Raw genomic sequence first — 22,441 nt, forward strand, 5'->3', positions numbered from 1 at the left:
ACTGCACTGTAGCCTGGGTGAAAGAGTGAAACCCTGTGTCCAAAAAAACAAAACAGCAACAGCAAAAAAAAAAAAAAAAAAAAAAAACCTATAAAACTTCTAGAAAAAAATGAGGAAAAAAAACTTTGGTAGTTAGGGAAAGATTTATTTGACAAGACAAGAAAACATGATATATTAAAAGAAAAAAGTCAGTGTTAGGCTTCATCAAAATTAAATACTTCTGTGCTTAGAAAGACACCATTAAGGAACTAGAAAGAGAAGCCACAGGCTAGCGAAAATCCTTGCAAGTAACCCATCAGAAAAATCTTGGATTCAGCATATGCAAAGAACTTTTCAAACTCATCAATAATAAAAATGAGAAAAGATTCAAAGAGACCTCTCACTACAGGAGACATGTGGATGGCCAGCAAGCACATGGAAAGGCACTCAATATCATCAGTGAGACACAAATTAAAGCCGCCATGGGAAACCAATACACAGCCACCAGCACGCTAACATTTAAATGGCGGGCACGGGGCGTGGCAGGCACATGTGCCCACAAGATCTCTCTGTGCTATTGGTGGAGTGTGGAATGGTACCACATTCTGCAAAACAGTTGGCCTGTATCTTATGGAGTTCAACACATGCTTGCAGCCCAACCCAACAATTCCGCTCCCATGTACTCACCCAAGAAATGGGAATTTGCGTTCAGGCAGAAAGACTCCACATGAATGCTTCCAGTGGTTTGACTGGAAATCCCCAGAAACCAGAAACCACTCAAGTGCTTCCAGCTGATGAAAGAGTAACACTCTGTTGCCCCCAGATGTGGGACACCATTCAGCAGTGTGACTGGGATGGCTGCCTGTGCTTGCAGCAATGTGACAGACTCAGGTGCATTATCCAGACGAAAGAAGCCGTCTCGACCTCCGTTCTGTGAGACTCCCTTTAAATGATGTTCTGGAGAGGACGGAGGTAGGGACAGGAGGTGGTTTGGTGGCTACCTGGGCTGGAGTGGCCACACAGGATCATGAATGTTCTGGGGGGTTGTAGAACTGTGTGTGTCTGTCACAACTTATAGAACTACACACTAAAAAAGTGAATCGTGCCGTATGCCACTTCTGCGTTAGCAAGAGGCATGTGAATGTTGTCACACCAGCCTTCAGAAGTCACACATGCAGTAGCCCAAGTAACACGAACGGTGCTCGAAAGCACTGTATGTAACCCTAGGCGTAATGCTGAAACTCAAGGAAATGGACATCTGCCGGCCTCTCAGAGGGGGCTGTCTTCCTCTGAAATGGAGGATCTTAACCAGAACCCGGTGGTGGAATCATCTGGGACTTTGCACGTACACACACCTGGATCCACAGCTGCTGAAAACCGCTGAAAAATCACATGGCTAACTCCGGTTGCCTTTTAAACATTTGCCTTTGATAGTTCCATTTGTATGTCTGGAATCCCCCAAGCCAAACATAAGCACATGTGGCCACGTTTAGGAGAAACATGCATGCATGGCATTCTCCAGGAGGGTCTTCCCGGCCCCAGCAGTGACAAGCGGGCAGGACCCACGACCCTGCCAGGTCCCATGTTCTCCACTAACCACAAGTACATTGAACGGCTCGCATTTCCTGAGAGTTTTCACACACCACCTGTGTGGGGCTCTCATGCCTGACAGTCTAGGGCAGCCCCCCTGTGGCCCTGCTTGTGCTGGGATTTCACCAGGCACATCTGGGTGGCAGGGACAGCCGGGTGGCAGAGTGAAGCTCAAGGTGGACTGTCCGGAAGTGGCATCATTTCCATGACAGCTACTAAACCACAATGAAACACGTAGAGGAGGGATGTCAGAGAGGCCACCGAGCCGGGCGGACGGGGCTTCCCCTCTGCTGTTCTCACGGCTCCTGGCTGCTCTTGGGAAGAATGATACCATCCTGCCTGGCCATCACAGTTGCGTGGACAGGTGTTTGGAAACCGCGCTATAGGACTTCCCCAGTGGCCTACGGGACATCTCCCAGCCACGGCCACCTGTGCTGGCCCATACCATCTCCATCAGGCATGTCCAACCCATGGCTTGTGGAGCCACCTGCAGCCCAGGGCAGCTGGTCATGCACTCCCCCAAAATCTCTTCATATCATATGTTTTAGTGTGCATTTTCTTTGTGGTTCTATTTTTGAAGTTCACGGTCACGCCTTATGCACACCATCGCTTCTCGGCAGCACATACATTTGTGAGCAACTGCTTTCGGTGAGGAAGCACATGAACAGCAAAATTCAAACAAACATTTCTGACGAGCACCTTGGGAACTCACCAAGAATCGCGACCACTTCCATCGAACCAGACACTGATCGATTCGTTTTACAAAAACGATGCCAAATTCCCCACTCGTTTGTATATTGTTTTCATTTGTCTAGACTTTATAATAAAAATATACAACAATAAAATTCTTGTTATGGGTAAACGCTGTATCACATAATTTATCTGTGGCCCGAGATAATTCCTCCTTACTCAATGTGGCCCAGGGACGCCAAAGGTTGGCCACTCCTGGTGGAGGTCACCCCTCTTCACCAGTCCCACTGGTTTAAAGGACACACTGGAGAAAGGAAAATGTTCTTGTTACTGTAGCGGGAGACCAGATCAGAGCAAAAGCATGAGAATCCGGAGCCTAAGACACTCGGCCAGAGCAGAAGCGCTTGCTGATGACGGCGCCCAGCGTGCAGCCTTTGTGGATGACACCTCTGACCTGGAATAACGTGGTGACGCTTTCTTCCTCTCTTGTGATCTCCACAGAGAGAGGCAGGAGAAGTGGCCGGCGTCACTCTGTGTCCACCCGCAGGATGGTGGCTCTGTATGACTACGACCCCAGGGAGAGCTCGCCCAACGTGGATGTCGAGGTACTGCCTGGCCCCTCCCTGCTGACCTCAGACCCCGCCCTCTGCCTCGGGAACAGAGCCGTGCGAGACCATGGTCCTCAGGCCTGTCTTCCCTTCTCTGTGAGCTGTCCGCAGGAAGGGCTGCCGCCCCCATGAGTGGCCACTGTAGAGATGGCCCTGTGGGGAAGGAGCCAGGATGCTCCCAGGCACACTTGTGCCGTGACGAAAGAGCACATCTCACGGGGATGGCACCATAGGGTCACCTTTAGGAGAGACACAGGGACCCAGCGCACATGTTGGCAGGCAAAAACAAAGTGCCAGGGCCCCCCGGGATGGCGGAGTCTCTGCCTTGGGGGCCTGAGACACGCAGCCTTCAGAAGTGGACAAGGAGGCCCCCACTGGCGGTGCTGCTTGCCCGTGGGCAGGCTGTGTCTGCCCCGTCACTGCGGCATCCCTGCGTTCCCAGACAAGCCACAGCTCACGGGTTTCACGCCCTCATTTTTTTAAAGCATCCTCTGCTAGATCTCTGCTCCTGAGTTCTGTGAACACGGCTTCCACGGGTAACTGTGGGCTGGGGCCAGGGATTCCTGCAACGTGGAGTCTTGCTGGACGCTGCATGCCTGCCTCAGGCTGGTGCCTGGCACAGAGTTGACACCTAACACATAGTCATTTAATGAATCACTGAGTAGATTCTTTACAGTCAGTGAAAGGATATTCATGTAATAGTTCTTATCCTGCTGAGAACATTTCCTGCATGACCCAGGTTATTAAAGTTAACTGTGTCACTAGTTTTAAATATATATTACAAGTGGAAAATGGTGATAATCTTGCATTTTGCCCACAAGAATCAGATCTCTGCAGCATTTGTCTTGGAGGTTGTCATGATCCTGATGGGTGCTTACTTTCTAAGGACTATGAGAGTGCTGGCCACCAGGCTTGTACCTTTCATCTATTTGCCTGAAGAAGTAGACTAATACCCAATGTTTCTCAACGAGTGAGAGCAATCATGAAGAACTTCTTTTCTTTTCTTTCTTTCTTTTTTTTTGAGCTGGAGTCTCACTCTGTTGCCCAGGCTGGAGTGCAGTGGTACACTCATGGCCACCCCAGCGTCAACCTGCTGGCCTCCAGCAATCCTTCTGCCTCAGCCTTCCAAGTAGCCAGAACTACAGGCGCATGCTACCATGCCTGGCTAATTTTTCGATTTATTGTAGAGACAAAGTCTCACTGAGTTGTCTGGACTGGTCTCGAACCCGCGGGCTCAGGCAATCCCAAAGTGCTGGGATTACAAGCTGAGCCACTGAGCCTGGCCAAATAACTTATTTTTTAAAACAACTACTTTGTATGGGAAAATTCCATTAACTTTATGTTCCATCCCTACAGGCTGAACTTACATTCTGCACGGGAGATATTATAACTGTTTTTGGTGAAATTGATGAAGATGGATTTTATTATGTAAGTTTTTGAAACATCAAGAGGCACCATTTTATATTCTCTCTCTCTCTCTCTCTCTCTCTCTCTCCTGTTCTTTTTCTTAAAATCATGCATGGACTTTATGTGGCTGGTCTCTCTTCACTGAGTTATATACACTACAAAAGCCAGGACTGCAATGTTCACTATTTCCTCTTTGCTAATAGCAGCATTTTCAATGTATATAAACTGTAAGCAAAAGAAATGCATCCACATTCTTACATCTAAAAATCACTGCCATCCCAACATTTACAAAACAATTTACCTTGCTAGATCATTGACTGCATAAGTCAGAAATTCGCTTTCTCATAGGAAAAGAAAAAGAAATAATCCCAGAACACGTCAATTCATAAATCTGGCAGATCTGAGATGCTTCCACGGCCTTGGTTGTGGGCCTGGGGCTCCACCGCCCACCTCCTTCCGTTCCCTTCCCTCTCTATTCCCCAGGATGTGTCTTTAATATCCCCGGGACCAGGATGGGAGATAATGGGGGTGAGGGTCGTCTTAGTGTTCCTGCAGCCAGGTAGTGGCAGCCCCTCCCCAACCAGAGGCCCCCAGGACCACTCAGGAGGCCTCAGAATGTGGAGCCCAGGGGGACCCCACCCCCGTCAATGCAGCCACCTACCCTTCACTCCCTTTTGTCTGTATGGTGTGGTGCCAAGCTCTCTCCTCCCCTGGTTTTTGGGTTTTGAGAGCCAGGCACTTAGTGAGGATATTCACTGGCACGTGATTGTCATGTAGGTTCCAGATACTTCTGTCTAGAGCATCCTCTGCCTGTAGGGTCACGTCTGAAAAGTCCTTCAAGGTATTAGAAGCACCGTAGTTTGCTTCATTGGTGTTAATTGTTTACATTTCTACTAACTTCCTATTTTTCCCCTAGTTAGGAGAGCTAGGGTCTCCATACCATGTATTAACTAACCTGCGCCTCCCCACTTTCAAAAGATGCCACCCTCATTATAGACACTAAATTCCTGTGGATACTTGGCGCATTTAAGGACTTTAATCCTCCTCTAAGCTGCCACATGTTGACACGGGAGGGATCGTTTTGTGAAGAGTCCTGCTCCCACAGCAAGCCTGCACTTTTTTGTTTGGAGGAACATTTCGTTTTTCAACTAGGGGGACGTTGATCTCTTGTACTATTGCTTTTCAATTCCGACACGTGGCATGTCTCTTTTTCAGTTTTCCTTCAGCTGTTCAAAAAGACTCGTGGACACATTCTTACATGTCCTTTCTATATCTTAAGTTCATTCTCAGAAATTTTATAAGAATGATCTTTTTTCCTGGTATATATTCCACTGGTTATTTAGAAAATATATTGGAAGAGTGTGTGTGTGTGTGTGTGCGTGTGTGTGTCCCCACATATCATTCTTATGAATGCATTGGGATGTTATCAGTTGATTCTCCCAGCCATGATGATTTTGTCTCTTCTTCACCAGTATCTGTAACTGTGTCATCTTTTTGTTACTGTCTTACTGCATAATTTGGAACAATTCTGAGTAACACAGATGGGGAGGTCTATGACTTACTACGGATTTCAGGAGGAATACCACTCATTTTACACTTATGTATAGGTTAGACTATTAGTAAAGATATACAGTCTTTATAATGTTAAGAAAGCATCCTGTATTAGTTGATTAAGCTTATTTTTCACCAGTAAATTATTGGCCATCATATATAATTATTTTTAAAGCATTGGATTTTTTTTATTCAGAAGTTATGTTTATATTTCAGAAATAATATTGATCTGTATTCATTGAAGTATTGTTGTTGTAACTTGTATCAGGATTATGCTAGAATGACCAACTAAACTGAGGAGATGCCAATCTTTTTCTGTGCTCTGGAACAGATTAAATAGGAATTACTATACTTGGACGGTTCTTAGAATCTGCCTATAAATCTTCTAGGTTCAGCATCTTTTTAGAGTATAGTTGGACAACAGTTCTCATTTGCTTGCATGGGTATCTTCTCATTGCATCAATCTTTAAAAAATTTATATATATTTAGAAAAACATATCCTTCCTCTGGATTTTCAAACATATGGACAGAATTGACATAGTGTTTTCTCCTGAATTTAAAGATATTTTTCTCACTTATCACCTGCATGTTGTATCTTATTTCCTTGAATCGTCTTGCCTATTCTATCCTGGTCCACTTCTAGGAGGAATCAGATCTATATTAGTATTAAATGTAAGCTCCTTTTCCTTCTCTCTCCTCCAAACAGTTCTAGGATTCTTTTGTTCTCGTTCGCTGGGTGGATGGCCTAGTTCATTAGCTGCTTTTAATTTTTAAACTTATTTTAAAGATGTGAGGTGCAATTCAGGATTAGGTACACAAGTGGTCATTAGACATCAGGACACACCTCACTTGACACCCAGAATCTTGGATTTCCTGGCCTCTTGTTCTCTGATAAGGATGACCTTGAGCCTTTCCAGAGTGAGCTGCTCGCTGTGTTGTGGGTCCTTGTACTGCAGAGACTTTCCGTCTCTCCTTAGGCCCGGCACATCCTGCGTCGAATAGCCATGTGTGAGCGGGGCAGTGCGTGACCCTGTGTCTGTCCCAGCCTCCTTCTCAGCTCGGCCATGAGTCGCATCCTCTCCCGGGAAGTCGCCGTCTCCAGTCACTCATGACTCCAAGGCCTGTCGCATTTGAGACCTCCTGGTGTCTGTGGTGACACCACCACTGTCCCGTTCTTCACTTACATGCTTTCACTGGCCAGAGTATGGGGGAGTGAGTCAAGGAAGCCCACACACAGGCCTGGCCCATGCAGCGGGCTTGGGGTGGGAGGGGGGTGCCTTTCAGGTCTTCTGCCAACTTGGCTTGGAGGTTAGGCCTCCAGAGGGTGAGTGCCAGGCCTCCCGCATGGAGTGGTGACAGTGAGACGCAGTAGAGATGCAGGGATCAGGTCAGGGAGTGCCTGTGGATGGGGAAGAGGCAGCTTCGATTTTTCTTCAAGAGTCACTCCGTGTGGCGTTTCGGTGGTGGACTTGGGAAGGAAGACGGGTGGGGCCGGGAGGCCAGGGAATACTCTGTGGCATGGTCCAGGCAGGACACGTGGCTTGGACTGGAGCAGTGCTCGTGGGAGGCAGACAGGAGGTAGACTCGAGATGATCTCACCAGAGCTTGGATGCTCAGGCTGAGGCGAGTTTGACCCAGCCATGGGTGGCCTTAGGGATGCAGGGACAGGAATTCAGTTAACAGAAACACAGTTTGGAAACTCCTGAGCTTGAGGGGTGTGAGTGGGATGCCTGAGGCTCTCCAAATGGAGTGGGGTTCGTGGCAGAGCAGTCGTCCAGAGGCCACGCAGCTTCTAGTCACCGCCCCGACATGGTAGCACAGTGTGGAGGCATCGGACTGGGGAGGCAGTGACGTGGCACTGTGTCACTCAGACAGGGCTTTACGAGGTCTGTTTTAGGCCCAGAAGAATGAGAACACCATAAGAGAGCAGGACAGGCAGGTCCACCGTTTTGACTTGGGGCCAGGCCCTCTGCAGGGCTGTATCCATAGGATGTGGTGTGATCAGGACACTGAGGGAGATTTGTGGGTGAAGCCCAGTGTTTCATAGAACACACTTCCAAATACAGCCAACGACTCCATCTGATCACCCAAGACACAATCTTCCCTGAGGCTGGCAAGGAAATAGCATTGGATCTCACGAGGGGCTGGACTAAATGTCAACATGTCTTTGTGTGGACATGTCATTTGCAATCCTTGATAGAAAGGAGTCACCGGGAGCTCATGCTCAGTACAAAACACAGAGAGCCTAGAAAGAGCATCGGATGCATCGGAGCATCATCAATAGAGAAAACCAGCCAACGGTGGAGCCTGAGAGAGGGGGACTAGGGCCATCACAGGTGACCAGGAGAGGGAATTCAAGGTCAAAGCAGCAAGCACGTGCTGGCCAGGGTTGCTGGGGAAGACGTGGGAGGGCCTGGGACCATCTCCTTCTTTCCAATTCATGTTTATGTAAAATTGTGGTAAAATTCACGTAGCATATCTTAATCATTTTTAAGGGTACAGATCAGAGGAGTTAAGGGCATTTGCACCGTTGTGCAGCTGTCACCGCCATCCACCTGCAGGATGCTTTCTGTCTTGCCAAAGTTAAGCTCTGAACCTGTTACACACTAACTCACTTCCCCTCTGCTGACCCCAGCACATGCCTTCTGCCTTATCTCTGTGAATTTCACCAGGCCAGGTACCTCACAGAAGTGAGAGCCTGTGGCACTTGACTTTCTGTGACTGGCTTATTTCACTTAGTGTCGTGTCCTCCAAGCCCACCCGTCGCAGCCTGTGTCAGAAGTTTGTTTTTTCTTTACGATTCAACACTAATCCATAGTATGGGTACACTGCCTTTTTTATTCATTTATCTACCAATAAACACCTGAGCTCCTTATACCTTTTAACTGTTGCAGATAATGCATCTATGAACCTTGGCGTACAAATCTCTTTTTGAAACCTGCTTTCAGTTCTTCTGGGTGTATACCCTGCAGTGGAATTGCCGGATCATTTGGTAACTGGACTTTTAGGTTTTGAGGAACTGCCCTGCTGTTTTCAGTGGCAGCTGCACCATTTCACATTCCCATCATAGCGCCGGGTTCCAGTTCCTTCACCAGAGCTTACTTTGAGTTGGCTTTGTGTTGGCCAGTAGCCATCCTCGTGGTGTGAGGCTGTGCTGAATGGTTTGGATATCTCCTAATGATTAGTGATGTCGAACATCTTTCCATGTGCTCACTGGCCACCTGAGTGTCTTTTCTGAAGAAAGGTGTATTTTTAAATGTTGAGTTGTAGGAGTTTGGCAGCAGATGTTTTCTCCCGTTCCATAGGCCGCCCTGCCTCTCTTCGGAGTGTGCCCAGGCATTGTTTATCTGACCCAGCAGGCTATTGCATATTGTCATTCCCTAACCCTGGGAAACAGAGAAACTGACCCCGCACTGCCCAGGGTCAGCCGAGTTCGAACTTGGCTTGGGCGCTTGGGCGGCAGGTGGGCGTTGGGGCATTTGCATGTAAACCACTCGGTGCAGATGGCCAGCAGACATTGGACCTTCACTGTGCACAGGCAAGGTATGCCAACGAGTGGAAAGGCCTGAAGGAGAGAGACAGCCTGGGGCAGTCGTCCCTGACGGGAGGCATCAGCAGATACTTTCACCTCCCCATACTGTTTGTCGACAAGAATGTACCCATGCACAAGGGGGAAGGAAGACATGGGGCTGGACAGGTCAGCACTTGCCTGGCCTCCACCCCTGAAGATGCCTGTGAGGATCTGGGCTGGTAAGCCTGGGTGATGGCATTTCTAGAAGCCCCCCAGTGCCTCTCAGATCAGCCAGGCTTGAGAACTACTCAGTGAGAGCTCCCAAGCAATGTTCCCACAGAGCTTGTTGCTAGGAACCACCTCCACCCTTCTGGCCGATACACCAGTTCCTCAGCTCCTCCCTGGACGAGCAAAATGAAGATCTCGGGAGAGGAGCCCGGGCTCTGCTTGGTCAGCGCGTTGCCGGGGTGACCCTTGTGATCAGGATAATCTGGAAACTTCCATCTCCAGTCCCTTCAAGTCCTACCACTGTTCACCAGTAGAGACTCACCCTGTGTCTCCTCTCTGAGCCGTGTTCCTTTAGCTCAAGCAACACGTAGGCTTCCGGAAAGATAACCTGTTCTTCTGCCTCTCTCCTGTGACCTAGGGGGAGCTGAACGGGCAGAGAGGCCTTGTTCCCTCCAACTTCCTGGAAGAAGTGCCTGATGATGTGGAAGTCTACCTTTCTGACGCTCCGTCCCACTACCCTCAAGACGCCCCCATGCGCTCCAAGGCCAAAAGGGTAAGCAAACCTCCTTGGTCCTTGTGACTTCCGTCCCACTCTGCCATACGTGACCTGATACGATTTCGCTTTGATATTTTGATATCCTGGGCCGAAAAGCATACACCCTGAGTTTTTTCTCTGCCCTTCCACGGGGGTTGTGCCTACAAATTCCTAATTCTAAATCTTAAGTGTATCCCTTTCACCAGATTGACCCTTTCAAGTCTAGCCAGCCTGCCTTTACTCAGAAAGGACCATCCCGTCCCACACCGTAGAGACACATTTCAGTTTGATCAAGAGAGAGAGGGGAGTTCTCCTCTTCAGCTTTGGGGCAGTGATGGTTACCTGCCCTGTTAGGATCTGAGTCCTCTACCGAGAGCTTCTTAGGCATATTTAACTGTTAGATGACATTCATGTGTAGTATCTCATTTTTATTTTATTTCATCACTGCGAGTTTTTATATATTATATTTTTATATATATATTTTTATTTCTTTGCTCATCTGCTTGGAAACAGAAGAAGAGTGTTCATTTCACACCTTAATCAGGCAATGTAGCCTTCACGTAAGTGAGCAACTGAAGATACCTGTACAGATACCAACTTAAGCTACCTTAACTGGACCAATGTGGTAGACTTAAGGCTTCATTGTGGGGTTACAAAAAGACAAAAAGAAATATGTCTCAAAAAAGTGATCGGACCTAAAGTATTAGGCCATTACTTGGACTCAGTTGTACAGCAACTGAATTTATAGTGAAACAAACCGTCCTCAATAATCGTTTCCTACTACTTACATTAAGATCATTTGAAAGGCCAACATTGGGAACATATTTCTTAACAAGCTAATCGTTGGTTTACATAGAGAGTGTTCCAATGTCTACTCATAATTAAAGCTGCATATTGCATTGCTAGCCACTCTTGGAAAAAGCACAACCTACCAAATATGTTTACTCTGGGAGGCTTTACTCAGAAAAACCTAATTCCAGATCAAGCAGATGAGTGGTCAACGGAGGTGACCGGGCGCTGGCTCTGAGCACTCCAGGGCTCGCCTGGGCTGCCAGCACGGGTTTCCCCAGTTGCCCTCCCTCCACCTTACGAGAGCACCACGCTCTTCCTCAAAGCACAACCGTTCTAATACTCAGCGGCTGGTGAAAGCCAAGTCTGTTGGTATACCAATGCAATACTAGGTTTTCTGAAACATGCAGCTCAGGTGATTGCATTAGACGGAATAGATGGTATCTTCAGGTGTACTTTGGGATGCTTGACTAGGTGTCTCCATTAGAATTAGACCTTGATTTTAAATCCAAGCAAGCTTGAAGCCCCTTGGCTTATGCCCTTTGCCTGCTCAGTAATGAACACTCGGTTAGCAAGAGGTTTGCTCTGGAGAGGGGCGGGGTTGGAGGAAAGACGACGCTGTGGTATGCCACCAGCTCAGGCGTGTAGTCGCCTGTGAGAGGAAGGGAGGCGAGGTCGTCATGCCATGTGTTAGAGCGGAAGTCTGTCTCTCTGAAGCACTGTCCCTCGTGCACTTACAGTTCACGGAAGCACTACGGTGTGCTACCTACTGAGAAAAGTCTATGTTCCATTATTTGGAAATAACGAAAGCATCACTAAGGGCCTTTAAGCTTTCTTTGATTGTAATTAAGGTTCATTTTAGTTTTTTTTTTCTTTCAACCAGTGTGCCATCTCCAATATTTCGACAGTATGCTAACCAACCCAGGAATGCACTTACCCATATCAGGATTTTCTATAACCAAATAGCTTCAAATACAACAAAACTCCCCTTAAGCGCTTTTGCTTTTAAGATGACTGATGGGTACTCGGCCAATTTACTATCAACCTAACTTAAAATAACGTCTTCCCCTGCTTTTCGTTTTAATTTACAAAGAAAATTATTACCTACCTTTGTTTTGCCAAAGCAATGGCCACCCCCTACCCCAAGACAAAGAAACGGAAAGCCACACATGTCTGGCTAGCCCTCTGTCTGAATGCTCTGGGGGAGGACGTCCCTTCTCATGGCATACTTTAAACATTGAAAGAAGAAACGAACCACCCCCTTGACCTTGGCTGGTGGGAACGGGACAGTACGATGTTACCAGTGAATTATGTTGTTGGCGCTCACGCACTCAATAAACTGTCACAATGTACCTACTAGGTTCCTCCTGAGGGGTCAGGGACAGCAAGGAGCGCTCCATCCCCCACAGTCCATCTCCATTCGGGGTCACCTACGTCATCTATGGGTTCTGGTAGTCCTGGGAGAGGCAGGGAAATGTCCTCGAAAAAGAAAAAGGGGCTGCTTTCCAAAGGCAAGAAACTGCTGAAAAAGCTGGGTGCAGTGAAATGACCCTTGTGCTTCCGGACAACTTCCAGAGCGATGTAATTTTCTTTAATTCCAAACTAGGGCTTTCATGACTCAAGTACGTCCTAAAACCAATCTCCACCCCCCAACCCCCACCCCCGACACCAGTACAGAAATGCACTCTGCACCACCATGCACTTGACACCAACCGCGAAACACAGCCCCCGCTGACAGTCTGCCACTGTCCAAGGTCCGATGCGGGAGGCGGGAGGGGGCGGCTTACTCACAAACGGGGGCGACCGGCTCTGTCGCTTACCCCCACCTGTAGCTCCAGTCTTTGTGCATTTGTCATCCGCCCCTAGAGGAATGATTTCGACCTTTCTCCCCTTTCAAAATGCTTGCCTCATAATGCATAACCTTCACGTTAACTCTGGTCTTGAAATTCCTAGTTTAATCCGCCTTGATGTTCTGCCTTATAAATGCACAATGATTTGTACTGTCTAATAAAAAAATCCAGTGTCTACTTTGTATGTGTTGTGCATTCAGTGGTCTTCATCCTCACTGACACAGTGGTTCCAAATTCAGTTGTACAGGCTGTGCATTTTAAGATACTGGGTTTGGTCTTTCAAAGCAAGCCAGGCAACACACAGCAAATGTTTACTCAATCATTCAAAAAAGAGAAAAGGAGAGAAAGTAACTTTGCTTGGTAAAGTACCAGTACTCCAACCTGCCAGAAAACTGATAATCTTCATTGCTTTCAGTGTTACACATTTTATGGCATATGGTTTTCTGTTACTTTCATTATTTGTCAAAATGCCATACCCCCAACACTCAACAATGAATGGCACACAGTAAGCCACATCGTGCATAAGCCACATCCCAAACATCCTAAATTTAAATCTGTTCAAAACGACCCACAGCCATCATCATTGGCACTTGAACAAGACTTACACAGTTGCTGGCAGATGTATCTGATGGTTACTCTTTTGTAATTCCTGTCCACTTGTACATTGTTTTTACTCTTTATACATACTTTTCAGACTGCCTTTCTTTTGTAATTTATGGACGGTTTATAAATGAATGACAAAGCTCTCCCCATTGTGTCTTCAAAACCTGTATTATAAACTGTGATATAATACTCTGTGGTAGATTTCCTAAGAGGAACTTTCTCAGTGTGTGGTTAAGCTCTGTGTGGGTGTGTGCATGTGTACAGTTAGTGTAAAATATTTTCTAGAAATAAAATTTGTTATTTTATACAACACCGTTTATTCTGTATCTTTGTTTTAAACACTTTTTATCATGAGATATCGAGATAACAGAGTTATCAAGATAACGGAGTTCCTTTCTCTTAAATGTTTACAAAAAACTCAAACACCATACCATTTTTCCAAAAATAACTCTGACCTCTGTTTTGGGAGTCACTGACAAAACGCTGCGACACTCTTACACCACTGTTGACAGTTCCCTCATGGCAAACAGAAGGTGGTTAGCATTGAGTCAGGACCTCCTGTGTGCAAAAAACACTCATCTACAATAAACACTTCTGGGTGAATTCAAACCACGCTTGTCAATGTTTCCCTTTGGCAACTTTAGAATTCGAGTGAAATTAATAACGAGCTACAGTGACATAATACAATCAAATACAACTTAGTTGCCCAAATGTACAGAATTTTCTTTACAGCCTTCCTTATTTTAAAATTCTTCACATAATAGGAATTTGGTCAAAGTAAGAAGAAAAACTAATATGCTATGGCAAGATGAAAACAATACAGTTCAAATGCATAACTTTATGAAATGGTAGGCAAGCATATCATTGTAAGTGCCACATAGTGTCATTCATGTTGTCTTATGTTTTTACTTACTGCATTTATAGAAAAAATTATGTTGAAAAATTGAGGACAGTTTCTCCAAAACAAACATAAAGATCAGCAAATGTATCCAGGACTTATGTTTCTCTAAGTCTTTTCAAAGTATTTAAAAATTCCTCCAATTATGAAAGTGTAGGAAACCCGAAGTCATGATGGGCTGAACTTGGCTTTTTTTCCCTTCTTATTTTATAATTAAGTACAAGTTTCTTGAAATCCAAAGCACCTCCTCTAAGGCCATGAAAGTGGGTGAATCACATTCGGTTACTCATTACCCCCTTGCTTCCCCACCCCCCATTCCCTTCCTAAAATAACTGAGCCCAAAGTCTCTTTGGCCATCTTCTTTCCCAGTGACAGAAGAAGCCATCAGCTTTGTTCTGTGACCTACAGTCACACCCAAATAAGTTGGGAAGCTCTCTGTTGCCCGTGTAATTTTCTGTCTTCAGGGATCAGTCTAAAAGTTGGACTTAAGCCCAAACTGTACAAAGGCACATACAGTATTGCCTCTCCCAGGTAGGTGGCCTCCACACAGCTCCTCCATGCCTCTCAGGAGATCAGCATGCAGCACAGGGCAGTGGACACCTCTCGCAGGACTGTCCACTTGGCTCTGTTGTACTCTGTTCCCCCAGAGGAAAGCAGTGATTCTTTCTACGCAGAGGGACTTTTGTCTTCTTATCCCAACTTTTAAAGATACAATTTTCATTGTATCTTTAAACATTGAAAGGTTCAGTTTTCACTGGACAGCCAACAGTACCGGAATTCTTAATTTTATAACTTTCCCACCTAAATTCAAAATAGAAGATTCCCCCAATTGTTCTGCACTTCTTGTTCACTTAAAATCTCTCTTTTCTTGCTAACATTTTTCAAACAGTGCTTTTAACCATTTGCTTAAAGTAGAGCTAAAACAACTCCTCTGTGTTCTGCCTAGAGAGCTAGATTGCATTTTCTTATTCTAGAAAGTATCTAAAGATGCACTCAACATTAAAAAAAAAAAAAAAAAAAGGAGTGCACAGATAGCCACAACTTTCCAGAAGCTTCTCCTGCTCTTTATTCTGTGGCCTAAAGTGAAGAAGCTCTGTCAGTAAGGAACTTGCTCTTGGGAAAAGTTCTGGTAACTAAGGGAAAGCGTGTTTGACGCATGTTGGCAAAGGCTAGAACTCAGTGGAAGGCTCTGGAAGGAGAAAGAAAAACAAAACTGTTTGTCAGCAACATTTAAAGCTGACAATTAAATGATATTAAAAGAAACTTCTAAACATCTTTAATTTTGAAAACACTGCATCCTATGCTAGGTATGATTTCCTGTGAGTAAAGACAGACTGAACACATGTACATTGGCCAGCGGTGAGTGCCCCAGCTGCTAGAAATCCCCTTCAGTCTGAGTCTAGGACCCCGGAGCTGGCAGTGACATCACCACGTAGCAGTTTGTCCTGCCACTTCGTACAGCCTCATTCACAAGAAAGAAACTATGCCTGGGATGACCAAAGCAAGAATACACTTACGTTAGGACAGTGGTCAGAATATCTAGAAAGATGAATCCGATGTCAAAGTGAAACTGACATAAGAATGTGTGATATACTGACCCGCTGTGTAACAGAAGGATGCGCTCTGTGGCCTAAAAACTGCAAGCAGAGGCGATCCACCACACACGAGGCAGGAGAGTCTTGTGCCTGGAGAGTCTTGTCCAAGAGATGTCAGTGCCAAGTTTGTAAAATACGGAAGAGAACGTCAGGTTTGCAACTTCACGAGGTGAAGAAATGTGGACTAGTGATGCCACATCTCTCAGCCGCCAGTTGCCAAAAGCCCAGACGTGGAAACACGGGACAGTGGGGAGGGCACGGGGGCCCGCCTGGTGGACTCCAATGCCGGGTGGTCCTCACACACTTGGCCCCGTGACTTTCTGGAGCCTAAAAGTGCTTGTCCTCCAATTGACTCTCACTTCTAGGAACCCAATTTGAGGAAAGATTAACTATAACAGTGAAAAAGTAGTAAATTAACAAAAACCACCAGAGGTCTAGCTAAGTAAAACTAAGGAATAGCCAATGAAAACATTCACTCTTCAACCGCTGCTGACACGGGAAGCTGAAGGCACGGCAACTGGGGGATGGCTCTGTTGACCCCAGGTCCCCTGATGCGGGGAGGGCCCAGGTGTGTCCTGCCGTGCGGGTCGCCTGTCCACACCCGCACCTCTGGCCTCCTCCCATCTCACTGATAGTCATCAGACCCACACAGCTGACCCAAGAGCTGTGTCCCTGCCTCCAGCCCGCCTACTGTTCAGTTCAGCACTGCCCAGTTCATATTTCAGTTTCCAGAATGAGGAAAACACACAGACAACTCTAAACTGTGGAAACGATCACGCCTCTGCCTCTGTCTCCTCTGCTCCCTTGCTTTAACAGCCCTCATTAGGGGGTGGAGCAGGAGGAGGAGGGAGGGAGAGGACATCCCTGGACCCTGGTAGTATCTGGCCAACCAGCACCAAAGCAGCCACCTCCAGCTCTCCAGTATGATTTGTGTGGAGACTGCTAAAGTTATGTCACATTTGGGGAATAATCTCCAAGCACTAAGAAAGCAGGGGGGAGATGAGGCCCCATCAGGAACTCCTGCCACCGCACGGCCCACGCCCTGGTCCTGAGCAAAGGCCCATCAGAAGGTCTGGCCCTCCTGAGACCCCAAGCCTCAGCAGCCTCTCCTAGCCTGGGCCTGCGCAGGCTGCTTCTGTCTCCCTCCCAAAGCACCCTGGTGGGAGCAGAAGGCGGAGCACAACAGTGAGCCAGGGCCCGTTCTGGGCACGCAGCCCTCAGGACCCTCCAGGGGACAGGAGAAGAGCAAAGGTGAGGGCCCCAGCATAGCAGCCACTGGGACTGTGATCCCCCACACCTGCCAGAGCTCAGTGCACAGGGAACTGGGAGAAGGGTGGGGACCCAGAGTCATCACACACGGACTGGATAAGTGCCGCTGAGGAAGTGGGCACTGGTCTCAGAGAAGAATCTGGCCTACAGGCCACAGCAACTCCTGGGTCTTGCCAGGTGACGAACAGGGTCTCATAAAGCCTTGGCCTGTCTGAGATGAGAGAAAGAAAAGCATGAAAAGAAAATGGAGACTTTGGGAGGCTGAGGTGAGTGGATAGCGAGACCTCATCTCTACAATAAATCAAAAAATCAGCACGGTAGCACCTGCCTGTAATTCTGGCTACTTGGAAGGCTGAGACGGAAGGATTGCCGGAGCCCAGCAGGTCGAGGCTGCAGTGGCCGGGAACGGCCACTGCACTCCAGTCTGGGTGACAGAGTGAGACTCCAGCTCAAAAAAAAAAAAAAAAAGAAAGAAAGAAAAAAATAGAAAATGGAAGGCGGGCGGGAGACATGCCACCCACATGCCAATCCCCAAGAGGCCACGTGAGCAGGACCAGGGATGCCCACACACACAGGTGTGTCCGAGCAGGGACACCTGGACTGAGGGGTCCACATTCCGTTAAAAGGGGAAGTAACCTTGCTTGACCATTGCCCGGAAGACGTTGTCTTTATTACCCTGGGCTGCCAGCACAATGGCCCTCGACTCCGGAGGGCCACACCCTCTCTCTCCTCTACCAGGGCTGTTTGCTGCACAAACATCCTGAAAAAACCATCTGGAACAAAGATTAAGTGCCTCCACTCACAAGTTGTGCAAGCAGGTGAGTGGCAGATGGACAACGGTCTCCCAATACTAAGTATTTTCACATCTGTTGTATGTCAAAGCCTAGAAATCAAGACATCAGAAAACACTCAATATTCATTCTGTCTGTGCAAGACTAAGAATATGAAGCTGAGTAACAGAATGAAACTTTTTATGAGACTAAAATTCAAATTGAAATGCTAACTTGACCTAACAACATGTTACACAATCACAACTAAGTTCAGTTACAGTTTTCTTCCCCCTAAACTTAGAGTTCTAATGAGATCTGGTTCCTGACAACATGATAAGTTAATTCTGGCTACTAAGTGGAAGTCAAACAATCAAACTCCCCACTGACTTAGAAACTTTAAAAGTACTTATCAAAATAACTAGTGGGTCAAGAAGAGATCAAACTGAAATAAAAATAAAACTATGTTTAAAGCCGAATTAGAGCAAAAACCATGACAAAGCTTTCAGGATGCAGGGAAAGTAATGCTTCAAGGGACATTTCTAACTCTAAATATTATGGTAGAAAAGATGAATTAATGGAGTTAGTGACCAACTGAAGATATTATATAGAAATAAAAGAAAACTGAAGAAACAAAGAGCAGAAACCAATGAAATAGAAAACAATAGAAGACAGAAGTTGCTAGATGAACTAACTTTGAACTAAGACTAAAGATGGTTGACATACATCTGTAAAAGCTAACCATAACACACAGAAGACATTAACAATGCTTTAAATTAAAAAGACATAATAATAATATTTGATCTGTTAAAACAGATCAAATATTATCAGCTCTGTTAATAAATAAGAAAATCCAGAAAGAAATGCTAACTTGACCTTTTTCTAGAAAAAGTGTAAAATAACAAAAATAGTTCATAAAAAATAGTTATAAAAATGTAAGTAGGAAAGAAATCAAATAAATTTGTTTCCACAAGAAAAACTTCAGGCCTAGATAGTTTAAGAAAAGAGTTCTCAATGAAGAAAGTGAAGAAAAGAACTCTCAAAACAAATACTCAGTGAAGAAGTCATCCCAATCTTATATAAATTCTTCCAGAAAATAAAAATATAATATTCTCCAAGTCATTTTAAGTCAAAAATAGTAAGAAAACAGGAAAGTATAGGCCTATTTCATTATGAATATACTTTGTAAATTCTCTAAACAAATCATTAGCAAATTAAAAGGCATATTAATAAAACTAACCAAGCTTATCTCAGGAATGCAGGGACAGTTTAATCTTAGAAAATCGTAAACTGAGCCGGGCTTGGTGGCTCAGCCTGTAATCCCATGCCTTGGGAAGCTGAGGTGAGTGGATTGCCTGAGCCCGCGGGTTCGAGACCTGCCTGGGCAGCTTGGTGAGACCTCATCTCTACAATAAATAAAAAAATTAGCCAGGTATGGTAGCATGTGCCTGTAGTTCCAGCTACCTGGAAGGCTGAGGCAGAGGGATCGCCGGAGCCCAAGCAGGTCGAGGCTGCAGTGGCTGGGAGCGTCCACTGCACTCTAGTCTGGGCGACAGAGTGAGACTCTAACTCAAAAAAAAAAAAAGAAAAGAAAAAAGAAAATCGTAAACTGACACGCACTACATTTACAGATTAAAAGATAAAAAAAAATGATCATCTATAGATGAAGAAAAACTATTTATTAAAATTCAGCACAAGTTCTTTATAAAAGCTCTTAGCTACGAATAGAAGGAAACATTGTTAACCTGATAAAGGTATTTATAAAAATCTTTTAATGGACATATCTTAAGTGGAAAATGGAAAAAAGACGCAGTCACTTGAAATGAAGAAACAAGGCAGGAACGTTTACTCTTACTCTTTTTATTTGACATTATACTGAAGGTCTTAACTGGTGCAATACGAAAAAAAGTGAAATAAAATAAGAACTGGAAAAAGCTAACAGAATTATCATTGTCTGCAGAAGATATAGTTGCCTACATAAGAAAACACAAAAGAATGACAGGCAAGTCACTAGAAAAAGAAGTACAGTAAAATTGCCAGAGGAAAAAAATTAATATTTAAAAACTCAATTACATATACTTATAAAACATTAGAACATATAATGGTTAAAAGAAAAACATCTACAATGGCAACAAAACTCTAAAGTACTTAGGAATAAATCAACCCAAAAAGTACAATATCAGTATGCACAAAATTGTGGAACTTTATGATGAAAGTCGTTTAAAAAACCCAACTAAATGGTACAACAAGCCATTTGGAGAATGGTAGAGGACCCAGAATCCTAAAAATGTCTATTTCCCCTCCCAATTTCCATAGAGTCAATGCAATATAATAAAGTCTTGACGTTTTCATGAATGTCACATAGAGATTGTAAAATTCACATAAACTCATAAAGGAGAGAAACTTGCCTGCCAGATATCAGGAATTAGGCAAAAATAGCAATTAAAATAACAGGATGCTGACACTGGGGAAGATCAGCTAACCAATGAGAGACGGTCCTGCTCGTTAATGGGGTTGGATGTGTGGCTGAAGTCAAAAGGCAGATCAGTGAAGACAAGACCCTCTTCAGGAAAGAGAAGTAGACAATGACTTTCCATGCAGGTAAAGTGAAGTCGCATCCCTGCTTTAGACCACATATACAGATCACCTCTTTTGGAATCCAGGATTAAAGTCTGAAGTAAAATTTTAAACTTCTGGTAGAAAATATATATGAACATCTTTCTAACTATGGGTTCGAGAAAACTTTTAAAAACACAACAGACATTGCCTTATAAAAGAAAAACTGCCAAATCTTGACATATGGTATTCAAACTGAGAGCTTCTGTTCATCAAATGAGACCTTAAAAGAGTGAAGCAAGCCGGCATTGGGAGGAGGGATTTGTAACACACATAACTGGCATAAGATGTGTATCAAGAATCTATAAGCTGGGCATGGTGGCTCTGCCTATAATCCCAGCACTTTGGGAGGCCAAGGCGAGAGGAATACTTGAGCCCAGGGGTTCGAGACCAGCCTGGGCAACTTGGTGAGACCTTGTCTCTACAATAAACCACAAAAACTAGCTGGGCATGGTGGCATGTGTCTGTAGTTCCAGCTACTTGGAAGGCTGAGGTGGAAGGGTCTCCTGAGCCCAGCAGGTTGGGGCTGTGATGGCTATGAGTGTGCCACTGTACTACAGCCTGGGCAACAAAGAGTGAGACTCCAATTCAAAAAAAAAAAAAAAAAGGAATATATGAAGGAATCTTGTATATAAATAAGAATAAACTACCAGAACAGAGAAAAACAATCAGAAGACATGAATTATATAAACAGAAAACGGATATAGCCAACACATATATACAAACATTCTCAACTTCATTAATAAGTAGGAAAATGCAGACCATGAGGGCAATAAAATCTCATTTTATAATCATTCAAATGGCAAAACTTAACACATCTGAGGAGAAAATAGATCAAAGCCGGGCTCAGTGGCTCAGCCTGTAATCCCGCGCTTTGGGAGGCCAAGGTGAGTAGATTGCCTGAGCCCATGGGTTTGAGACCCACCTGGGCAACTTGGCGAGACCTCATCTCCACAATAAATCAAAAAATTAGCCGGGCGTGGTAGCGCACGCCTGTAGTTCCAGCTATTTGGAAGGCTGAGGCAGAAGGATCACCGGAGGCCAGCAGGTCAAGGCTGCCGTGGCCGGGAGTGTGCCACTGCACTCTGGTCTGGGTGACGGAGTAAGACTCCAATTCAAAAAAAAAAAAAAAAAAGAATATAGATCAAGATAATAGCTCACACACTGCTAGCCAAGTATAGACTGGTATAAAGCCTCTGGAAAAAAGGTTTGCATTCTTCTTAAAGATCAATATTCTCAAACTCTACATCCCAGCAATTCCATTCCCCAACATCAATGGAAAATTCTTTCACATATAACATAAGACATATATAAGAATGTTCACAGTAATATTGTCTGGAATAGCCAATACCTGGGAGCAGCTAAAATGCTCATCGGTAAAAAACAGATAAACAAATTACACTAAATTCACATACTGGAATATTCTAGAAAAATAAAAAGTGAATTACATATATATAAAACAATATGGACAACTCTTAGCAATATAATGTTAACTGAAAAAAAACAGTGCTGAAATAATTTACAGCATGATACTCTTTCTATTCAGTTCAAAGCCAACTAAAAATAAACAGCAATTAGTATTGACAACATACACTTGCTCACATTCTTTCTCAACTGGCAAGAGAATGCTAATTTTAGCAGTGCCCACTTTGGGAACAGAGCAGTGGGGAGACAGGAAAGGGCTGTTGTGCATGGGTACACGGGTGTCACTGCCAGTGTTTTGGTTCTAGGATGAGGAGACGGGTCCAAGGCTGCTTAGCAATATAGAGAACAAAATAAGAGGCATGCCAGGGTGGATGATACACTCTTGCAAAACAAGAATTATGACTGCCCCAATTCCAATCTTCTGAGTCTTTCTGAAAGGAGAGAAGAAAAAAGAAAAACTACATACTCCTCTCTGACTTCTCCCAAGGTATCTAAATAAGAGAATCAGAGACTAAGCTGGAATCAAGCCA

At 45.0% G+C, this 22,441-nt stretch overlaps 1 protein-coding gene across 1 annotated transcript in view; it reads left to right on the forward strand.

The window, feature by feature from the left end:
- Window positions 1–13,651, forward strand: part of RIMBP2 (RIMS binding protein 2) — a 61,067-nt gene extending 47,416 nt beyond the window's left edge. The window contains exons 16-19 of the mRNA XM_021718233.1: window positions 2,761–2,864; window positions 4,224–4,295; window positions 9,983–10,117; window positions 12,249–13,651. Of these exons, the coding sequence (XP_021573908.1) occupies window positions 2,761–2,864; window positions 4,224–4,295; window positions 9,983–10,117; window positions 12,249–12,437 (500 nt within the window). The 3' untranslated portion in view covers window positions 12,438–13,651. The remainder of the gene's footprint in view (window positions 1–2,760; window positions 2,865–4,223; window positions 4,296–9,982; window positions 10,118–12,248) is intronic.
- Window positions 13,652–22,441: the final 8,790 nt, after the last annotated feature.

The sequence above is a fragment of the Carlito syrichta genome, unplaced genomic scaffold (assembly GCF_000164805.1).
Source record: "Carlito syrichta isolate Samal-C Ts95f unplaced genomic scaffold, Tarsius_syrichta-2.0.1 Scaffold311975, whole genome shotgun sequence".
Classification (NCBI taxonomy): domain Eukaryota; kingdom Metazoa; phylum Chordata; class Mammalia; order Primates; family Tarsiidae; genus Carlito; species Carlito syrichta.